Source organism: Cyprinodon variegatus, unplaced genomic scaffold (assembly GCF_000732505.1).
Source record: "Cyprinodon variegatus isolate N-32 unplaced genomic scaffold, C_variegatus-1.0 Scaffold577, whole genome shotgun sequence".
NCBI lineage: Eukaryota > Metazoa > Chordata > Actinopteri > Cyprinodontiformes > Cyprinodontidae > Cyprinodon > Cyprinodon variegatus.
Genome location: NW_015151030.1, coordinates 406,028 through 426,564, shown reverse-complemented (window position 1 = coordinate 426,564; position 20,537 = coordinate 406,028). Strand labels below are relative to the sequence as shown.

Genomic DNA, 20,537 nt, shown 5'->3' with positions numbered 1-20,537 from the left:
GGATGGATGGATGGAACACACAGCAGGAAATTAAATACATTCGGGAAGTATATATGATTTTCACATCTGCAGACAGTTCAGGGTTCTTGCTTTTGAACAGTAATTTTCTGACCAACTAACCATTCCAGTCTTCACAATGCGAGAGCCTTCAAATATCCTTGTTGTATTTGCTGATAAAGAAAGAAGAAAAATAGAGAAGCTTTTAAAAACAAAGTAATTACGTGCCTGACTCAAAGAGAGTTCAAATGTAGCACGCAGAGCTCCTAAAGCACTTCAGGGATTTAACTGTTTACCTCTGAACAGCAGATTCTGGCTAAAGTCACTGCGGAGGTCGTGCTGACACACTGCCTGCACCTTGAACAGGTAGAGTAGGTCCGGGGAGACGTTAGTAATGACCGCTTTCTGCAAAAGAACACAAGATGGACACATTTTCAACAAGTTAAAAAAGGATTTAAATAGTATGAAGTAGTAGTTAAATTTTACCTAAAGGAGTGGATTGTGATACCTGAAAGGGAAATATATTATACTAATCTTCTGTCATTTTTCCGCCTAATTTAATAGTGTTCACAGATGGCTATGGTTATAATAAAATTGTCAACAAAATTGGATGGGTGATTGCTTATGCTGATCCAGAGCCAGTTCTTCTTTTTTTTTGCAAAGTAATTCAGATAAAGTTTCCAGACACAGAAGACAGAAAATTGAAATGGAAATGAAAGTGGCCAAATAAGAGCGACTGCCAGCTGAGGGAGAAGTGGACTAATATATAATATAGCAACACAGCACCCCATGCACCGGTAATGATTCTCTTTTAGCATCTATTTAAGCAAAAGTAATATAAACCTCCAGCCAATTTAAGATATTTGAAAAAAAAAAAAAGACATTTAAGTGAAAGTCAGCTTAAAAGAACTGGTAAAGACAGAAAGCATTTCAAAAGCCAAGAATCCTCCAGTTGTATTATTGTGTTATTTAACTCACAAAACAACCTTCAAATATGAGCTTTAAGAACTGACTCTTCTCCATATCCCACGCCTACACACGCTTCTCCACAGTACAGCAGCTCTAATAGAGAAGACTCTGCTTGCTCCCGTTGTCTGACGATGCCTCAGAAAACAGGGGATGAAAACTAAGACTGTGGAGATATGACTGTTGTGCCAGACAACCTCGGGGCTCAGCGTGGTTGATGGAGAACAAAAAGGTCACTAAATGTTGCTGCAAATTGCCAGGGGCAACAAATAACCAGCAGAGGAAGATTGAAACTGAAATGTTAGCTATGTTTAAAATCAACCGCAGTCATTGTTGTGGCAGGTTTCTGGATTTGTTGGGAAGCTAGAGAGACTTTTGGGGGTTCAAAAAATCTCAGGGAATATAAATTAATCCATCTTTAGCAGAGCAAAGCCTTAACTTGATTTGGAAGGCCATATTTGACAGCAAGAAGCATTGCTCTATATTCTTATTTCATTCTAACTAAGTTGCCCATCACTTTTAAGCTTCAGTGGCTAGATTTCAAGTAAAAGATCCCTTCCAGACATTTTTTAAATGCATGCAGCATAAAAATGAGCTGCATGGCAAAAAATGTGAGTAAAACCTTTTTCTTTTCTTTTTTTTTTCACTAAATAGTTTAATCAACTGGTTTAAAAATGTTAAAATTACATCTCCACCCCCACTCTTCTCATAGAGTCTATAAATATTCAACAAGGGTTCATTTTTAGGGCATAAAAGTAGAATACTGGGAGTCTTTAAAAAATAAATCTGGGATCAAGCAATTAAACATGTGCACACGTGAAAACAAGTCAACAAAATGCATGTAAACTCATTTCCTTAAGCAGAATTTTTTTTTTTTTTCCTGTCGGTCTGCATCAGCTATTCTATTTTGTCTTAGGTGTACCTAGTACATAAAGTTGATGATTACAATGTTGTACACCACCTTATGCACACAAACCATGTATCCTCAGTTTTGGGATGGCCATTCAAAAACATTGACCTTCATATCACAGTGTGATTCATTTGGCAGTAGGCTAGTGTCAGTGCTCATCTTACAGAGCTATTTGTGCCCTAAGGTTAGCATCCACATGGTGGTCAAATATTTCCAAATCTGTCAACAGCACCAGTTCCTTAAGTAGCCCATGTGGTTTGACTGACCTATAAAAACCTACACAACTATTGCAAAAAAAAGAAGTTTTATTTATGTGCATTTTGATATTAAGGAATAGTGGTTGTTACTTTAGCATTTGGGCATCAGACAATTGCTGACACTTTCCTTAAATTGGTTAGCCAACTTAAAGTAGTAGTAGAGAAGTTGGCAGTTCATACCGTAGCATAGTGGAAAGTTTAAAGAAAATAAATAAAATAGAAAATTGAACATCAGCGAACTCAATGGAGAAATTCACTGCTGCATCATAACCCATCTCCTTGGGGAGCAGTGGGATGCCATTGTGTGATGCCTGGGGAGTAGTGTGGGGTTAAGGGTCTTGCTCAGGAACCCAGAGTGCAGGCTGTAGTGATCGAACTGAGTAAACCTCCTCAGTGCACAAGCGCACTGCTCTAACCACTAGGCCATCACCTCCCAAATGGCCTCTACTTATATGGCGTTTTGTTTAAGTCACGAGTTTCTGACTTACACTACATTCAGTCATTCACGCACACAGTCACACACTGATGGTGGCAGGCTACACTGTAGCCACAGGTGCCCTTTGGCTCACTGACAGAAGCGAGGGTCCAGTACAATGGCACTACCAGAGCCTCTGACCACCATCAGTAAGCAATGCAGGTGAAGTGTCTTGCCCAATGACATTGAAAGCCAGTGCTGGGTCTTGAACCAACAACACACCGGCTACAGGGTAAGCAATAATAATAATTGAATTGAACTTTATTGATCTCACATCGGAGAAATTTACCTCTGCATTTAAACCATCCCCTTAGGGAGCAGTGGGCTGCCATTGCGGGGCGCCCGGGAAGCAGTGTGGGGATTAAGGGTATTGCTCAGAGAGCCAGAGTGGCAGTGTGTGGGAGTGGGGTTCGAACTCAGAACCTCAGGATTCAAAGTCCTTCATCCGAAGCCACTGTCCTTTAGTGGATGGAAAGTGTATGGTAGAAAATCTTGGTCAAGAAACAAACATAACCTCAGACTTGACAACAATTCAAGGTTTCGGGGCTATTTGCCAAGACATGTTGAACGACTCCCAAAGCAGAGAGAACATTATAAGACAAAGAGATTAAAGGGCTGGACTGTTGCTCAGTGGTCCAATTACCTATTTTAGATCACTGTAAATAAAAAGGAAATATGAATTCTGGATTTAATCAGGAAATCAAAGTTCTATAGTCTAGTTCAAACTACAATAGTTTATCAAATGCCTTCCTTTGGATCATGCTCTCTCTGCGCACTGTTCCGTACAAAAAAAGGGAGTCACAGGAACAGCAAGTGTGCGAGACGTCTCGCCAACTTCCAACCCGTGGCAACGGCAACCGTGTATTTTGCAATGCATGACCAGTTTAGAGGTAGCGGTGTCACCAGGGAACTGATCCCACTATTCTGAACTGGTGGGTGATTGTTTTGACCTGGTTCTGTTTATATCTAAAGAGGCAGTCATGCAAACTACGGAGACAGCAGGGGGTCAGAAGGCCTGAAAGAAATGCACAGCTGGATGTTGGAAATTCAGAAATGAAAAGAGATGTGACCGGAGAGAAGGCTATATAGTGTGAAAAAGGAACATCCCAGTAGGTGCAGCTTCAAGCAGAGAGAAGATTTATTTCTGTAGACATGCCAAAATGTTTTAAAGGAATGATCATGTAAGGACTGAAGAGGTATTCCAATATTTAAGGCGGCAGAAATGAGTTAAGCGATCAGTGGATCAGAGATCTTAAAGACTACATTGCTCTGCATCTGTTATTAAAGGAAGCCTGTGTTCAAAGAGCTGCTTCTACTTTTGGGAACCACTGCAGATTTATGTTTTTTTTTAGGATTCTTATTGGTTTTCCACCTTGCTAAAACTAAAGCGTAAACTCTGTTTTTGTTTGCACAGCTTTGAATTTGAATTAACTTTCAGACCCTGCTACACCCCGCTCGACTTCACAATGTACTTCAAATTTAAATCAATGCCAAAAGAAAAACAGAGACAAATAAAAAACAAACCAACAACGGGCGACAGGGCAAACGCTGGTTGTGGGGAAAGGCCACGAGGGCTTTTGTCAGCTCATTATACATATATCAGTCGCGATGCGTCAACGTCTGCGACAGGCCTGTGTTTCTATTGTTAGACAGGTGAGTGACAGGGGAAGCGTCTGCGTCCTCATATCAAGCAACAGCCACATGCAGAGTTCATCACAACCTGCCTCCCCCTTTACACACTGTCAGTGATCTGGCCACTGTCTCAGCCTGACAGATGCATGTGAGGCTCTGCACACAAATCACAGCTGTTCCAGGAACAGCCACTGACTATTAGAATAAAATAACTGAATAAAGCTAAAACGTTCACAACAAATAATACAATTGTGCCAAAATGCACAAATATATTTACAAATGAGAATTAGTATCATTACAAATAATTTAGTGCTCTAGTGCGAGGTGACAGCATTGACAAAGACTCTTGGATAGGTGTGGAAAAAATCAAATGAATCGTGATTAATCGATTATTTAAATAATTGTCTACTACTTTAGTAATTGACTTATCGTTAACTGGAGTATAAAGACTCCAGAATATGTCTTTAGCTGACAGACCAAACCACTTAGAGCAGTAATTATACCAAATTGTAAAAAGAAAAGGAAAAGATTTTCATTTAAGACATTAAAAACTTTTTCTGTCAATATGCTCTATCTAGAACTCATCAAATGTAAAAGTTTTAGTTTAAACTTGTTTAAATAGTGTAAAAAAATCTTCTTTAAGGAACTTTTTGGTATCTGATTATAAATCAATGAAATGGAAAAATAACTGGCGAATTAATAGATTAGCCAAACCATAGTTAGTTGCAGGCCTACTGGAAACGTTTTCAGAGAAAAACTGAGCCTCTGATTTTTTGGTTGCCATGACCCAAAGGACTGACAATTTGCACAAGCAGGATTACATATACATAAATTCAATATAAGGTTGGAATTTAACAAATATTCAAATCAAAGCAATCACAATCAAAATATAAAACACACAAAGAAAGTTAAATGAAAATGATTTGGTGATTTTGGATCATTCTTACCATGCTTTGGTCACCCATCTTTATGAAAGTTTTTTCGTCTGCCACATCCCGTTTCACCCAGCTGTATGAGACCATGTAGCTAGTGATGGGTGGGTGGTAGATAGTAAGGGGCCGTTCCCAGCTCACCATCAAGGCCGACTCGTTCAACGGCTGGATTTTCATGCTCACTGGGGCACTGCTGCACACTGGTGAAGAAAATAAAACAGGAAAAAATTTGCATGAATAGTTTACAAAATTCAAGTTTTGTAAAAAATAGCAATCAGGTTGAACATAAATTTGGATTTTAAATTATTTTAATACAGAACCCTCTAAGCAAAAAATAAAAATGTATTTTTTTAGCATTGAACAGTCTTAATATTACTCTCATTATGCAGAGAACAGGTACTTTCTACCTAATCTTCATTTGGATGTTACTCTGTATAGGTCAAAGCAGTTTGTGTGAGAAGGATGAAACAAAAAAACAAAAACAAAAAAAACCTGAGTCCTCCTGAAGGTGGCAGTGCAGGCTGCCGCATAGATATTTACACAACCCTCCATCAGTATGAGCAAGGGACAATCTGGACAGGCCTCTCTGCACATCAGGGCAGTAGCAATCAGAAGCTGGTGTCAAATGACTATGTGCTCTTAGGGTTTCTGCCAAATTGAAATTGTCACCACAATTTTCCCCATTTGCACAGTGAGGCTGGGACGCAAATTATGCACCATGACATGTGAGAGATGGGAAGAAAGACAGACAAGGAGGGAAGGGAATCAGTCAAAGGCACACAGGGGAGAAGAAAGAAAAAAAAACAAGAGGAAGAAAATCTCAGGGTGTTGATTAGGTGTGACAGGTGCGAAATGCATCATAACCTGTCGGATGTTCGTTGTCAGGTTCAGTAGCTCAAGAACAATAATTTAATAGCAGCTGAGGATATCACCATGGTTTTGGAGGCGGGATCTTTACTGTCCTGAAAGTCTCTTCCATTTCACGATTAACATCAGTGTATTAATAATTCTCTGGAAAGCTTCTCATCAGCTTCTGCTTTGTATGCTCAAATAAATCCTCATGCTTCCTGCATATGGGAAACAAAAAATGAAAAACCCACGCAACTTTTTTTTAAAAATTTATCAGTAAACGCGACAGTAAAGGATTAATTTTTAAACCCCACTGATCCACTGACATCACTGGTGTTTTGATTCCAGGAACTGTTGCAGACGACCTATTGAGGCTAAATATGATCAACATAAAGCAGTGAGCACAGAGAACCAGAATGTAAATGTTATATCGGTATCAGTAATTACAAAAAGCCAAAACACATCATAACATTCATGTGTTGATTTTATGCAATGCATACTTTAACCTCCAGAAAATAATCTCAAAAGCTACAGTCTCCTCCTGCAGCACCACTCAGCGCAGAGTGGGATTCTTTCTCAAGGCAGCATCAACAATGAGGAGGATAAAATAACTGTTGTCAACAAAGCCGCTTCACTGGGTATCGCTTCTGAAGGCTGTACGAAATGTTTCAAAGCCAAAGCAGGAATGATGCAGGGAACATGAACTTATCTGAAAACACCAAGAAAGGGATACATCTGATTTAAACATACTAGCACTTTACTTAACTTTGCAGGAAATCCATTTGGGGGACAAACAACAACACAGTAACTACAACACCTGTTTTGTGATCATGGGAAGCTGTTGCTGGAGTTACCACTGCATTTTAAACTGTCTGCTTGAGTCATTTTTAAAGAGCAAAATACCAAACATGCTTTTAAAATAAAAAGCTCTGAAGTCAGACTTTGCAGATTCTTTTTACTTAGATCATTTTTTAGAGGCAACTAAGACAACACATCATTGGCATTGCTCAACCTTGATCTCTATTAAACTCTGTTTGGTATTGTTCACAGTTTCAGACCTTTTTAAGTCAATGAGCTGAAACAGAACAACATAGTGACTCATCATGCTGTTATTAAAAATATCTGCAAAGAAAAAAAAGACATTTTCTCCTAATCAGATGCTATTGGGAAAAAGAAGCTGAGTTTTCTACTTTCACACTGGCAAAAAAAAAAGTTTAATCTTGACCTTTCATCTCTGGAGAATCTCTGTTGTCCAACCAACAGCAGAGTTACTCCAAATTAACTCTCAATTCTGCCGTTAGATCGCCTACCTGAAAACAACAACATGGTTTCTTAAAATAATGGTTTTTCTGACCTTCCACAGAGCTGTCCTTCCATTTCTCTTTTACTAAAATTACAGTTATTGTGGCTAACGGCAAAGTTGAAACTGGATGTTGAACGTTGGTCTCCAGACACCAAAAGATAGATCCAAAAAAAAAAAGCGCTGAATGTTTTGTTGGAAAAACCGTAAATCATACAGTCTTATGTTTACATTTGATCACCATGTTTACATTTGATCACTGCTGCACTTTAGAAATGGAAATGTCTGGAGAGCTGTTCTGAACGAAATTTCGTTTTGTATACACTTTGTGTGTACAATATGACAATAAATTTTGTCTAAGTCTAAAATCTAGTATAGAAAATACAATTCTTTCTTTCATATGAGCTCATTGGTGTGGTTGCAACACAATATCTCCTAATTAGTTCATCTTTCCTGAAGGCCTCAGACGAAATGCCAAAAAAAAAAAATTTTTTCTCATGAAAAAAAGGACTCAATCCCAATGAAAAAGCCTGATCAGTCTTTAAAGACTCTGGTTGTGATGCAGGAAATGGTAAATGAGCTGCATTCATGTTCAAGTCTAGGAACTCCAAATTGCATTACACTGAATTCAGTCATTTATTCCTTTTTTGCAGCAATATAATGATTCAGATCATCAGAACTGATGAGCCTAAAAACACAATAAGCAGTTTTCATAATTATATAGAAAAATGTTTTACATCAAGAATCAGCAAATTATTTTATAGATTTGATTTATTTATTTTCTTTTTCTATTAACACTTGATGCTCAGTAAAGATACAGAATACAATTTATCACAGGAATAATATTTTTTCCCAAATGGTGAAGGCACACCTTAGTGTTAAGCCTTCCCAGGTTGGCCAGAGAACTAAAATGACTCACAGAGTGCATGGAAAACTCATCAAGGAGATCACAAAGATCCAAGAGAAACATTTTAAAGCACAGTAGGTCTCAGTTGTCTTGGTGTTAAGCCCAATTTTCTTAAACCAACAATAAGGAAAAGGCTCCCTAAAATGGCTTCCAAGAGAGAGACACATCTGAAACCACTGCTGAGCAAACAGAAAACAAAGCAAGACACATAGTGGTGATCCCCGTGACATTAGGGAAGATATTCTTGGGACTGGTAAGAAAAAAATTTGAATTATTTGAAGGTCTATGTCCCATTAAACACAAGCTTGTTAAGCTGACAAGACCATTTTAGAACAAGATAATACAGAGAAGCATCGTGTGATTGTCTAAAGGTGGTAGTTGAATAGTCTGAGCCTTCGTTAAATTGCTTCGTCCAAGTCTACAAGAATCCCAGTGGGATTACTTTAAATAGACAGTTTCCTCCAATGTGACCAAATACAATGTAATAAAATGTAACACTAAATGTTTTCTGCTAATGCTAATACATAGTCAGATAGTTTATTATTTATGAGAAGACATTCAAAAAAGAAAAGTAATGAACTACACTATGGAAAACCAAGGTTTGGAAAAAAATCCTGATTTTCCAAACATTTCATTTTCATTAACAGAGAATTTGATTTATCAATAAAATCTTCCAGCCTTATCAAATGATTTAAAAACTTTTAAAAGTCATAGCTGTCATTTGGTTCATAAGTATAAAAACTATACAGTATTCCTCACAGCACAAATTCAAGAGATATTACTCCTAAAGAAAGAAAAGTAATCTTCCCATTTTAAGAATGGTATATTTTACATCCAAGAACAAAAAACATGATTGCTCAACAGTTAAATACTGCAAGAAAATGACCAAAAGAAAAAGGAGAAGAGAGAAAATGTGAGATAAGCTGATGTTCATTCATCCTGCCCAGTGATATAGCACCACAAAAGCAATTTTACAACTTAATTTGTATGAGTCTATTTTAGCTATGCCACAAATTAATGATGATTGCTGATCGGCTCTTTTAGAGTGCTCCAACTTCATCACAAGCATTCCCAATCAATTCTCTCTGCCAGACACCAACAACACCAATTTAGGGAGCAGCAGCCTTTCTCATTAGTCTCTTGAGTTCTTGCACTTTCTGATAAAGCAAGAGAAGGAAGAGACTCACATAAAAGCCAAAAAGACAAACAAAAATACTCTGATCAAGGCTCACGTGAAGTCTGTGTTTTGACATGAGGGAACTTTCAAGTCTCAGTCAAACAGCAACTTTAACCATGTTTGAAACAGTGCTGATCCAGTAACGTCACTGAGTAAAACCTGTCAAAACAAATTCACTCCCAAAAAACCTGAATATGGTCATATTAGCATTATAACTTTTTTTTAATTTTATTTTGAGATTTCCAATAATAAACAATAAATATGTCGAATAAAGCTCACACATGACTCTGCTATCATGGGATATGCTCATGGCACCAATAGGGCAACATGGGGCCTCTGGCCCCTCAATGCTTTTCTGACTCTAGTAGAGCTACTTAAAACGATAACAAGTCTGTATTTCCGTACAGATTACCGTAACACACTCACTGCTTATTATTATACTTATTAGCATTTTTTTCATTGAACACATTTTGATCTCCATTATTTATTCAGCAACAACTAGTAAGAAATATGCTTCTCACTTTAAAAAAATGAAAAGGTAGATCCAAACTAAGAACAGCTGTCACTAAGTTGTGCATCTTAACTCATTAAATCAAGTTGAACTCTGGCTACATAGAAACACTTTAGGAGGCTATTTTCTCCTCTTTTTTCTTTTTCAAACTTTTTTAGAGCAATACATCACGGTGCTCATTAACCAAAGCAGGGGGACCCATAACTAATGCTACCATGTGCTCTCATACATTTTAATTAATGTTTTAATCAAATCTAATTGGAACTTATAAACTGTTTCTGAAACAACAAATTAGGGAGGACACCAATGAAAACATTTTACTGAAAACTAATGTGGCCTTTGTAAATAATTAACAACTATCATGCCTCATGGTTTTGAAAAAAAATATATATATATGTATATATTTTTTTTAACTTCTATCCATTTGTACTTGTGAATCAAATACTTTAGGAAACAATTCTACCATATTTAACTAATGCCTTATATTCATTTGTGCAGTGAGTGTGCAATAAAAACAACAGCAGCAGCAGTTATTTAACAAAAAATCTGAATAATTAACATCTGCCAAATTTGTTTACTGTAGCAATTGGACCAATTTTTTTAAATGATACAAAATTAAGCTCCACTTCCTTTATCTATATCTCTTATGTGCTACTCAACATTTACAGAATGCACTTTAATTTTGAGTAACCTTTATTTCTGAAGCTTACCCTGTAAGAGTATACAGAAGCATTTGTTAAGATCCATCAGAATATTTTTATCTCAATATTCTATCATAAACTAAGGGTGAAGTTTTGATTAAAAAATCTTTCCCCTTACTGTCTTTGGGGCCAAATTGGGAACAGTATGAAGTTCCTTTTGTGTTAGCAGCAATAGCATATGTCCAAAAGTATAAATTTTTGACAATATATAAAAAAAGATATATAAAAAATCATAATCTTCCTAGTTGTATTAACCATTTAAACAGAAATTCTAAATGGAAATAAAACTGAAAAATCCTCAAAAGCAAATCTTTCTATTACTGCCCATAGGTCTCTAGCAACTTCTTATTTATTTCTGTTGCAAAAGCACAGCAATATCTAAAATATATTTAAATGGCAAAAAGATTTTGATTTTTAGAATGTCTTGGACCAGCCTTCTATATTTGACGGTTTTCGGAGAAGGGAAACATTGTTGTTAATTTTTTAAGCACTTAACCGATGAACCAAAGCATCAAAGAGCAAGACAAGATAATTAACCCACAAGAACCTCAAAGACAACCAACTGAATAACAAATTCAAGATTTTTTTTTTAGCCTGTTACAAAGAAAAACATTTACAATTTCTTCACCCCCATCTAGAGATAACACCTAACAACAGCTCAGTCTGACACATAAAATAGAAAACTACGACAATTTGTGTTCAGAAAATACGTCTTTTCAGACATAAAAAAAAAAAAAATCTTACCTCTAGAGGCCTCAGTGCTGTGTGGGCTTCCTAATATCTCAGTCAAATCTTTCTGCCATGCATCTTTCACAGCCGACTTAAAAATCTTCCTATTGTTCAAGTCTTGCAGGGGCCTGAAGTTGTTTGTCAGGTACTCCACAGACTTGACGTGGTCCTGTTGTTCCGTGGTGAAGATGGAGTAAAAAGCATCCAGCTGGATAGAGAGACACACAGAATATCTATCAAGCTAATTTAAGTGCTACAGTTGCTGTGTGTGTTTGTGCGACTGAGTCAATGTTCGTCTGAATGTGTTAAATATAATATATCATGCAGCACTGCATTTGTAGTCACTTGCCAGTAGCTGAATGTTCACAAGTGGAGAGCAGTATTTGCAAGAAACATTTACACCACAGGCAGCAGCAGGCACAGACTTCAATCATCACCCTGGCTACCTGCTGGGCTGTAACTTCTCAATGGGGCAAATTTGTGGCCATTGATTGCCAAGAATGATCTCCTGCCGTGCGCTGTAATGACTACACATTACAGATACTGTGGAATCAATGTGTCCTATGGGTGCTTGGAGAAATGAATTACAGGTTCATAAAGGACTATCTGTGAGCGTCACAAACATTGTCGAGGTGGTCAATATCCTTGCAGCAGAAGTCATTCTTGAACAAAAGATTTGTCCTCATGCAAGTTCATAGAAATTCCACTGAGCCCTGCAAATTTCTACGGCACAGAATGCACTAGAGAATATGCAGCTGGGTAGCCTAAGAATTGAATGTATAAAAGATGCAGCAAAGCACTGTGGAAGGGAGGGGATCAGCAAAAAAAAGGCATGGGGCGTGATTTGGCATATATTATCTCTCAAAATCACAAACAGCAATAACAGCTGGAGGTAAAACGTTTTAAGGCACACAGGCAAGGGCTGCAAAATGCTGCGTTTTTCATGTGCACACACTGGGTGGATATTGTAGATGGACGTATTTAAATTGATCAACTTAAACAACCGATATTGTATGATGATCTGCTCCAATGCGACAGAATTTTAACAGACAATTTCTGCACAAGTGTTCAAAAAATTAGCATTTGTCTCTTTTGGGCCTGCTGTCATGGAATTCACACTAGATGCCAACACCAACCACAGCAATCCATGCATAGAAATACATAAGGAAAAAAGTCCATTAATCAAGCTACGTGGAATGAAGTGGAACACATAGAGATGTGTATTGAGCACGAGAAAAATAGGAGAAACGGTATAGTAAGTCAAGCAACTGTGTGAAATGTGTTACTATTTAAAGAACAACCCTGCTAGGTAGCAGTAGATTTCATTTTAGCTGGTTTAATCCTATTGAATATCCTATAAAAGGAGTTGTTATTACCAAGTTACAAGAGGCCTCTCATTATGCCTAAAAGCAGAGCTATATCAAAACCTTAGTTAAAGAAAGTATTTCTAAACTTTAAAATGTTCCTGAGAACAAAATTGAACAAAAGAAAAAAACCAACACTGGAGCACTTAGCAAAAGGAAGCTGTTACTAAGTGCTTTATTCAGGTTTTCTGTCTCAGGAGTAAAAAAAATAATCAGAATAATAATCAGAATAACTGCTGAAGAGCCAAAGACCCTTCCCTGATAGCTTTAAAATCACCAACCTTTAGCAGATGTAGTGTTTTAAAGAAAACATGGGATCTACTGTATGCATCCATTACAGAGCAAGATCCCGCTGCTGAAGGGGCGAAAAAAATAAAAAATAAAAAATTACATTTTCACAAAATTTTTTGGACTGGCCATGATAAATATTGGTTTTACACATTCTGGTCAATGGACATGTCATATTTGTTGGAGCGTTGTAGTCAGAGCCAGACAATATCATGACCACAATATTAATTCCAAGATTCTCAAAACCAGAGCTATAATCACAACAATTTATATGGAGGCTTTTCCAAATTTAACTGCAAAAATTTTAAGGTTCATCTTTTTATGGTGGCTCTTTAACAAGCCTGACCTTTTAAATAAGAGTCCTTAACACTGCCAACTGTGCCCTAACACGCCTGCATGCAAGTGTGTTAGGGCACAGTTGGCAGTGTTAAAACTTTCAATATAAAAAAACATAATAGGCCCATTTAAATGCAGACAGGACTTTTTGATAAGCTGCAGCAAAAAGGGTGGTGCTGCTGTGCCGCATAACTGACACTAAAACAAGAAGTCGACTTTGAGGATGTGGTGTTAACAGGTTTCTTAATAATTTTTATAGAAAACAATGATCAGAAAAATACAGACAACTGTATTTGAATCCAGTTTTTTATTTTATTTCTTTATTTGGATTGTTACAAACATCTCCTTTGAACTGTATGCACATAGTTCATCAGAGATGTATTTACAGAGAAAACCCTTGACATGTTCAATACTTACCACTGCTACTCTACTTACTGTATGCATAGGTGCCAGTAATTGGCTCAGCCGTCCTGTTTAATCATGCCCTGCGTATGCAGTCATGGTTTCATATGCAAAGGAGCTGGAGAGGAACGTGCTAAAGGGACTAAGGAGGTGAGGCTCATGGGGAAAATTGCTAGTGCGTTCACAGCAGTGAACTGCAATGGATCCACAAATGGGATCTTAGTGTGTTGCGAATACAGCAGTTACAGTGTGTGTGTCTGTGTGTGAGTGGACTTAACACACCTGTGAGTGGGACAAATACACAGGCCTGGAGAAGATGATCCACTCCACTACTTTGCTGCAGGGCGGAGTGGTCAAGGAGCCAGTGTATCGGTAATAACTGTCCACTGACGACGGCAGCAGATCCCTCAAGATGAATGACCTGAGGTTGGTCTCCTTTTCTGGAAGAGACATAGGATTAAAATATGTTAGTGAACAGATCTTTAAAGCTTGGTGTTCTGGGCATGGCCCCATTTCACCCTCCTTGTGGCATTTTACAGCGTTCCTGAAACCTCTTCTCACGGTAGGGCAGTAGTTAAAAGCTTCAGTACTTGTTATCACCCTGGCCAGATCTTTGTAGTGAGATGGACTGAGAGAGGAGCAAAAGCAGGGGAGTCTGATAAGATGGCCAACCCTGACAGCTGATCTGTGACTGGGTGGCAACGATCTTCGCTCTATGTAACAACTCTGGCTAGGCCACAGGGATTAAGACAGATCATTATGATTAGCAGATTTGTTCTATTGTGTGATTAAGACCTGGCAAAGACTGGAAGAAAAAATACAAATGAAAAAAAAAAAAGAAAAACGTCTAGAGGAAGATGGCTTTATCTGCTGCATTTATACTGTCAGCTTTATGGCGGTCGGTTTGTTTTTTCCCACAATTATGAAAGGAGCCAAAATAAAACTGAATTTACATGAAATCCAATCTCTCCCTGCCTATGGCTTATCTTTAAAGAAACAGAGGTTCAGGGTGGAGTTTGTATTCAAACAACAGAGGCAGGGGAAGCCTCTCCCCTTTGCCTCATCTGTACTCTGAGTCCGACTCAGTATGCACGGGCTTTCTTCTCCATGTCTTCAGACGCGTACGTGCCCTATCGCTACTGGGCCGCCGAGATGCTGATGGATGGATGACTGTGGGATAACGAGCTAGTGGAAAAGCAAGTATCCTATGAGGGGAGAAGGCGAGGAGTATTTAGCAGCTAGCAGGACGGCAGTCCAAAAAGCTGCAACATCCATGCCAAGCTCTTTGTCAGCTGGGGAAATGGGATTCTATGGTGCTAGAACAAACAGCTGTGTATATGCACAGCACACAATCATGCCAAGCAGGCTTTGGCTCCAAAGGTAGTGCAGGTTGTCGACCAATATTCAGGGCTCACCAAGCAGTCCCTGACCCCTCCATAACACAGAATATCCCTGAACAAGACAGTGAACCCAAGGATGCTCCTAAAGGCACAGAGACTGTTTATAGATATGCAGTTATTGTTTATCTCTGAATAGTTAAAAAATGGGTTTTTTTTATTAATCAAATAGTGAAAAAATCCAATTACAGTGAGTTTAAGCTCACGGATTTATAAAGTAATTGATGTGTTTAACAATTTCTTTATCTTAAGGCTACAAAAATAAGCAGCGGTCAAATGCTGGTATAAAGATATAAAAGACTTGTGTACACTCAGCGAGAACAAAAAAATGTATTTTATTTTATTTGAGACTACAAGAACAGGAACACAATTTTTTTCTAACCATGACATTTCATGCTCCCTATGAAGAGCATCATAACCGTCACGCAGCTGAATGCAGACAGTACCAAACCACAGGGGCCAACTAATGCAGCATCTAATATCACAGAGCTTTACTTCTGTTCCTACACACTGGCTAGATGGGGAAAGGATTTATATCCCGTGCTATAAGAGCTTGAGAACTGCTACATAAATGTGTGCATGTTTTTAATTTTTATCCATTTTTATGTATCAGAATCAAAATTACCATAAAAAGATTAATAATAAATAACATAAATGTTATAGATAACAATAATGGAAGCATGGAAGCAAATTTTGTTTAATGTCAGCAAAACAAGGAACAATTAAAATGTTTTAGTTTTAAAGTCAAATTCAAAAAACACTTTAATAATCCTATTGGGAAATTAAATGTTGCAGTAACTCCTAGATGTATTTTTTTTTATTCTTTTTAGATGTTGGATCTTCTGTTGTGGTCTGTGTTGCATCAGATCTGGAAAAACCTCTGACTGAAGACACTCTTTTTTTGTTTGTCAATCTTCTGAAGAGAATGCTCATTGTTGTGAGATGGCCAGATGGCCGCTCACACTGAGCCTGGTTCTGCTGGAGGTTTCTTCCTGTTAAAAGGGAGTTTTTCCTCTCCACTGTCGCTCCAAGCATGATTAGTGTGAGGGATTGCGATGCAATCAACTGGTTTTCCTTAGATAGAAAACCTTGAATCAACTTGTCTTTATGATCTGGTTAAACTGTAAAGTGACTTGAGATGACAATAGTTGTGAATTGGCGCTAGATAGATAAACTGAATTGAATTGAACTGTTGTTCATGATCTTCTTCACTTTATCAGAATTGTTCTATGTGAAATCCTCTCCTCTAGTTTACTAGAACAGGGCCGGCTCTCTGTATTAGAACATTGAGCTTTTTCAAAACATTTGCTCTAATGCTCTCACCCTAGCAGTGTAGCAGAGAGTGAGGATAGATTGAAATAACCGGTTATTGCCACAAATTCATTCTGCTGTTGTGTCTGTAGCTTAGAAACAGTGGAACTGATTACTTCACAAGTGTTGGCAACAGCAGATGGTGGAATATAAATGGTTACCAACAGAACACTGGTAAACTCTCTGGGCAAATAATATGGCCAAAAGCTAACTGCCAACAGTTCAACATCTTGGCTGTAGTGAGGAATCTTCACAGTGACATGTCCTGCATGACACCATCTGTTGTTCACAAGCTCTGCCAACCCACCTCCTTTGAATGTTCCAGTGTTCTTTAAATCTCTGTCGGCTAATATGGTCAGAAAGCCTGACACATCATTTTGCATTACCAATATTCTGTCTGGGTCCTTGCTAGAGCTTGGAGTTCTTCTAGCTTGTTTCCTAAAGATCTCCCATTGCCCATGATGATTGATGGAAGAGATGGCTTATATTTCTTGTTTCTCTGTCGTCTGATTGGTTCTGTTCAGGATCCCCGGCGCCTTCTTGTTGGTTCCTCTATTATTTCAGCTATAGAGATGTAAAAGAGCTGCTCCCTGGTGTAAAAATATATAATTTCTATGGCAGCTGTGGTTACGCATCATAACAAGTATTAAAAAAGGGGAAAATAACATTATAAATCCAGCCAGTTTCACAGCTTTTAACACCTGAAGCAAATAATATCCAAAAAATAAACTTTGATTCACAAATGGAGAAACTAAAAGTTCTTATAAAAAGAAGATCAAGCTAGCAGAGCTTCTGTAACATTCAGCCACCTTAAGCAGTACTATTCTTGAATAATAATAAATAAACACAATAATGTGATGCTATACATTTTAAGTGATGCTTGGTTTAGCATGCTAACAGCATGATATTATTTCCACTAAAGGTTATCACACTCATGTACCGGCCAATGCCTTTTAGAAAACAGAGGGGCTTCAATAATTCAGTGAACTAAAACTGCAACAGATATGGTCTGCCAGTTGATGGCAGACTAATCAGAGAACAGTCGTTTTTCTTTATTGGATTTTCATCCAGTTAAAATGACCCATTTTACTTTCCCAGGGCAAAAAAAAAAAAACTGCAAAAAAATATGTATGCTGGTAGTCTCTGGGGATGAGAGGCTTTTATCCAATATATTTTGCTGTCTTTGTCACGTCTCAAACATATTCGTGCAAGTCCAAAAACCACACATCAATCACTTTTCAATTTTTAATCAGAATCAACCGAGTGAAGCCGTCACGGGGGTAGACAAATTGCATCATGGCTCCAAAACGTATAACTCCCTGAAAGTGTACAGTAATGCTTGCAAAAATCACTGCCACCATCAGGTTTTAAAAGGAGCCAAACAGTGAGGCTCAATCTGCAGTAAATATGCATACAGTGATTTCAGCCCAGCAGCAGTAACTTTATGGAATGAGCAATGTCATTAAGACCTGTGCCACAGCACATAACAAAGAACATTAATAGTTAAAAGCGTGTGTGAGGCTTTGCAGAAGCCATAGTCCATGAAAAGATATACAAGACAGAAACTGTGGGGGGGGGCGTTCTAAATGAGGTTCAGATGTAATTAATAGCTCTGTTTATGAGTAAAAATGTGGAGGTCTCCTCATGCAGTTTTCCTGCCAAGGGACAGGCGGTATCTTGCAAATTTATTCTGCTTCTGAAGTTTTACTCTGCTAGTTCTCTTTGGTGATAAGACTAATCTAGGGGGAAAATATATAAATATATATATAAATATTTGTGACACGTTATGTTTAAGCAGCTGAATCGAAGAACATCAATATTTGTTTTGTGCAAGCATGTCAGAATCTGTGCCAGAGATATGTACCTCTTGGATCACCCCCTGTCAAGTACGAGGCAATGTCAAAGGGATTTCGGTAAAGGTCAATTGCTTTCTGAAAATCCCACACAAATTTAATTCCAAATGTAATGCTTTGTGATAAGGAGATTTAGGTATGAAGCATAACATATAAAAAAAATATAGAATTATTCTAGAGAAGCAAAGAACATCAATCCTTTCTCTAAATATTAATCTACCTTGAAATACATGAGGCAAACTTTGCACGAGGTTCCTTTTTCATTACTTACCATGATGCACTACTCCTTTCAATCCCTGGATGATTGGGTCCACAGCTGGGTTGTCTTTTTGCCCAAGCTGCAGCAAATGTCCAAAGACAAAAGGAGATTATGGAAAAGGATTAGGAGAATTGCAAAGCAATTTAAACATACAAACAAAATGACAATCAACATGAAAAATACAGGGAGAAGGAATAAGACCAACATATAGAAGGCATTATAACCAAGCTGCCCCTAATACCAATTACTTGCATTGTTGAGTGTGTATTGTGGTTGTGATACATTTTGTTACATTGGTTTATCAGAAAGCTGCTACTGCAAAATTACACACACACAAAAAAATTGTCTTGAAGCATTTTTATATTAGTGTCTGCAGAATGTGTGCAGATCGTAAGCTGGAGTGCAACATGATGTAATCCAACCACTGAGCTCATCATTCTGAGATGCTACAGCTAGGAGGTGGTCTGTAATGACATATTATGTGCTGTTTTAGGAGACAATAAAAAGCTATATTTTTGGCTTTAAATCTTTTTAACAGTTTTAAGTCAACAGGTCCATTTTTCCCAAGCACACTCACCATTGCTTGCATTTAATTCTAAGGCCAAATTTCAGAAATCATATATTATCACCGTATGAATTATCAAGATATGAGGTGAAATGGAAATTGGGTAAAGCAACACACTACTTTGTCGTTATAGATTAAAGAAATTGAGATATGACAGTTTTCATCTGTAAAGACGTAAACTGTGTATTCCAGTTTTTGCTTTATGAATATATTGGAGTTACTTTGACTCAAATCTGAGAAATGTTTTTCACCATTTATTTATTTTGCTTTGTGGCTGGGTGCATTATTCTGCTGAAAAGAACCAAAGCCACTGGGGAATATTGCTTCCATTAAAAGGGTTTACATGGTCTCCAACGATACTTAGGGTATGAGTGTAAGTAACATTCACATGGATGGCAGGATCCATGCTGTCCCCACAGATCAATGCCAAAAACATTGCATTGTCTTTGCAGACACGCATGCTTTGCAAAGAGTATCTTCAGAAGCTTTCCCACATATAACCCAGTAATTGACAAGGACCTTATTCTCATTTTAAACAAGAATTAGCACCTTCCACACATGCAAATTAGTCCCACTAAATATTCAGGTCAGCTCCAGAACACTTAGCCTTGTAATAGTGGAACTGGAGTACCTTTTATCACCTGCAGGTGGCAGTACTGCAAGGGGTATAGCTTTTACTGATCAAGCCAAGCACTAAAGAAAAAATTCAGACAGAAAATGACCACTGTCAAGCAGTTGATTACCTATAACAACCAATGCCTTTTGTATCACCGGTTCTTTCAGTTGTTAGTAGCTTTAGGAATCTTACTGAAGACATTTTGTTTCAGAGAAGTCAGAGAAGTGGCTGGCAGACATCAGGGGAAGGTCTAAACGTAAATAGAATCTGACCTCGTGGTTAGTTACCAAAATATGAAGAGCAGCAGTTATCTTGTCATATATAACCAAGTCCTGGACAGTTCCTGACAGCTGTACTATTTCCATTTCTGTGCTGACAGTTTGCTTATTTCTTGGTCTGACCAGTTTCAAGACCTGCCTGTTCTCTAGATAAAATCCTTGATAAAATATTGCCAGCCTGTTTGTCAGCGATTATGCTGTTGAAGAGGTTAACAACATGAAGCAGGACTCAGGACTGTTAGGCAACACGTCACTACAAAGATTTTGCATAAATATGCAAGTGGGTACCCTTGGCAGTACTGTAACAACTTTATTCACACTACAGCGGTCCCAGTAAATTAGTGGGTTTGATAGCAGGTCTTGACCTGGTAAATTGCCTGGAAAATTTTACCTAGTAAATCAATTCTCGCTTTATCCGCAAAGAATCCTCAACCAGTAAATTAAGAGTAAATTAGTGGTTAAGGTCGGAAAGGCCTGTGCAACTCCCTGGTGATCCTCCCAATGGGAGGAGACACATAGGAATAC

General features: G+C 37.9%; 1 protein-coding gene across 1 annotated transcript in view; it reads right to left on the bottom strand.

Moving 5' to 3' along the window:
• ptprg (protein tyrosine phosphatase, receptor type G) overlaps nt 1-20,537 on the bottom strand; it is a 190,810-nt gene that overhangs the window by 21,825 nt on the left and 148,448 nt on the right. The window contains exons 6-11 of the mRNA XM_015392190.1: nt 18,566-18,632; nt 14,016-14,173; nt 11,359-11,551; nt 5,185-5,369; nt 294-402; nt 121-170 (exon numbers count right to left, since the gene is read on the bottom strand). Of these exons, the coding sequence (XP_015247676.1) occupies nt 121-170; nt 294-402; nt 5,185-5,369; nt 11,359-11,551; nt 14,016-14,173; nt 18,566-18,632 (762 nt within the window). The remainder of the gene's footprint in view (nt 1-120; nt 171-293; nt 403-5,184; nt 5,370-11,358; nt 11,552-14,015; nt 14,174-18,565; nt 18,633-20,537) is intronic.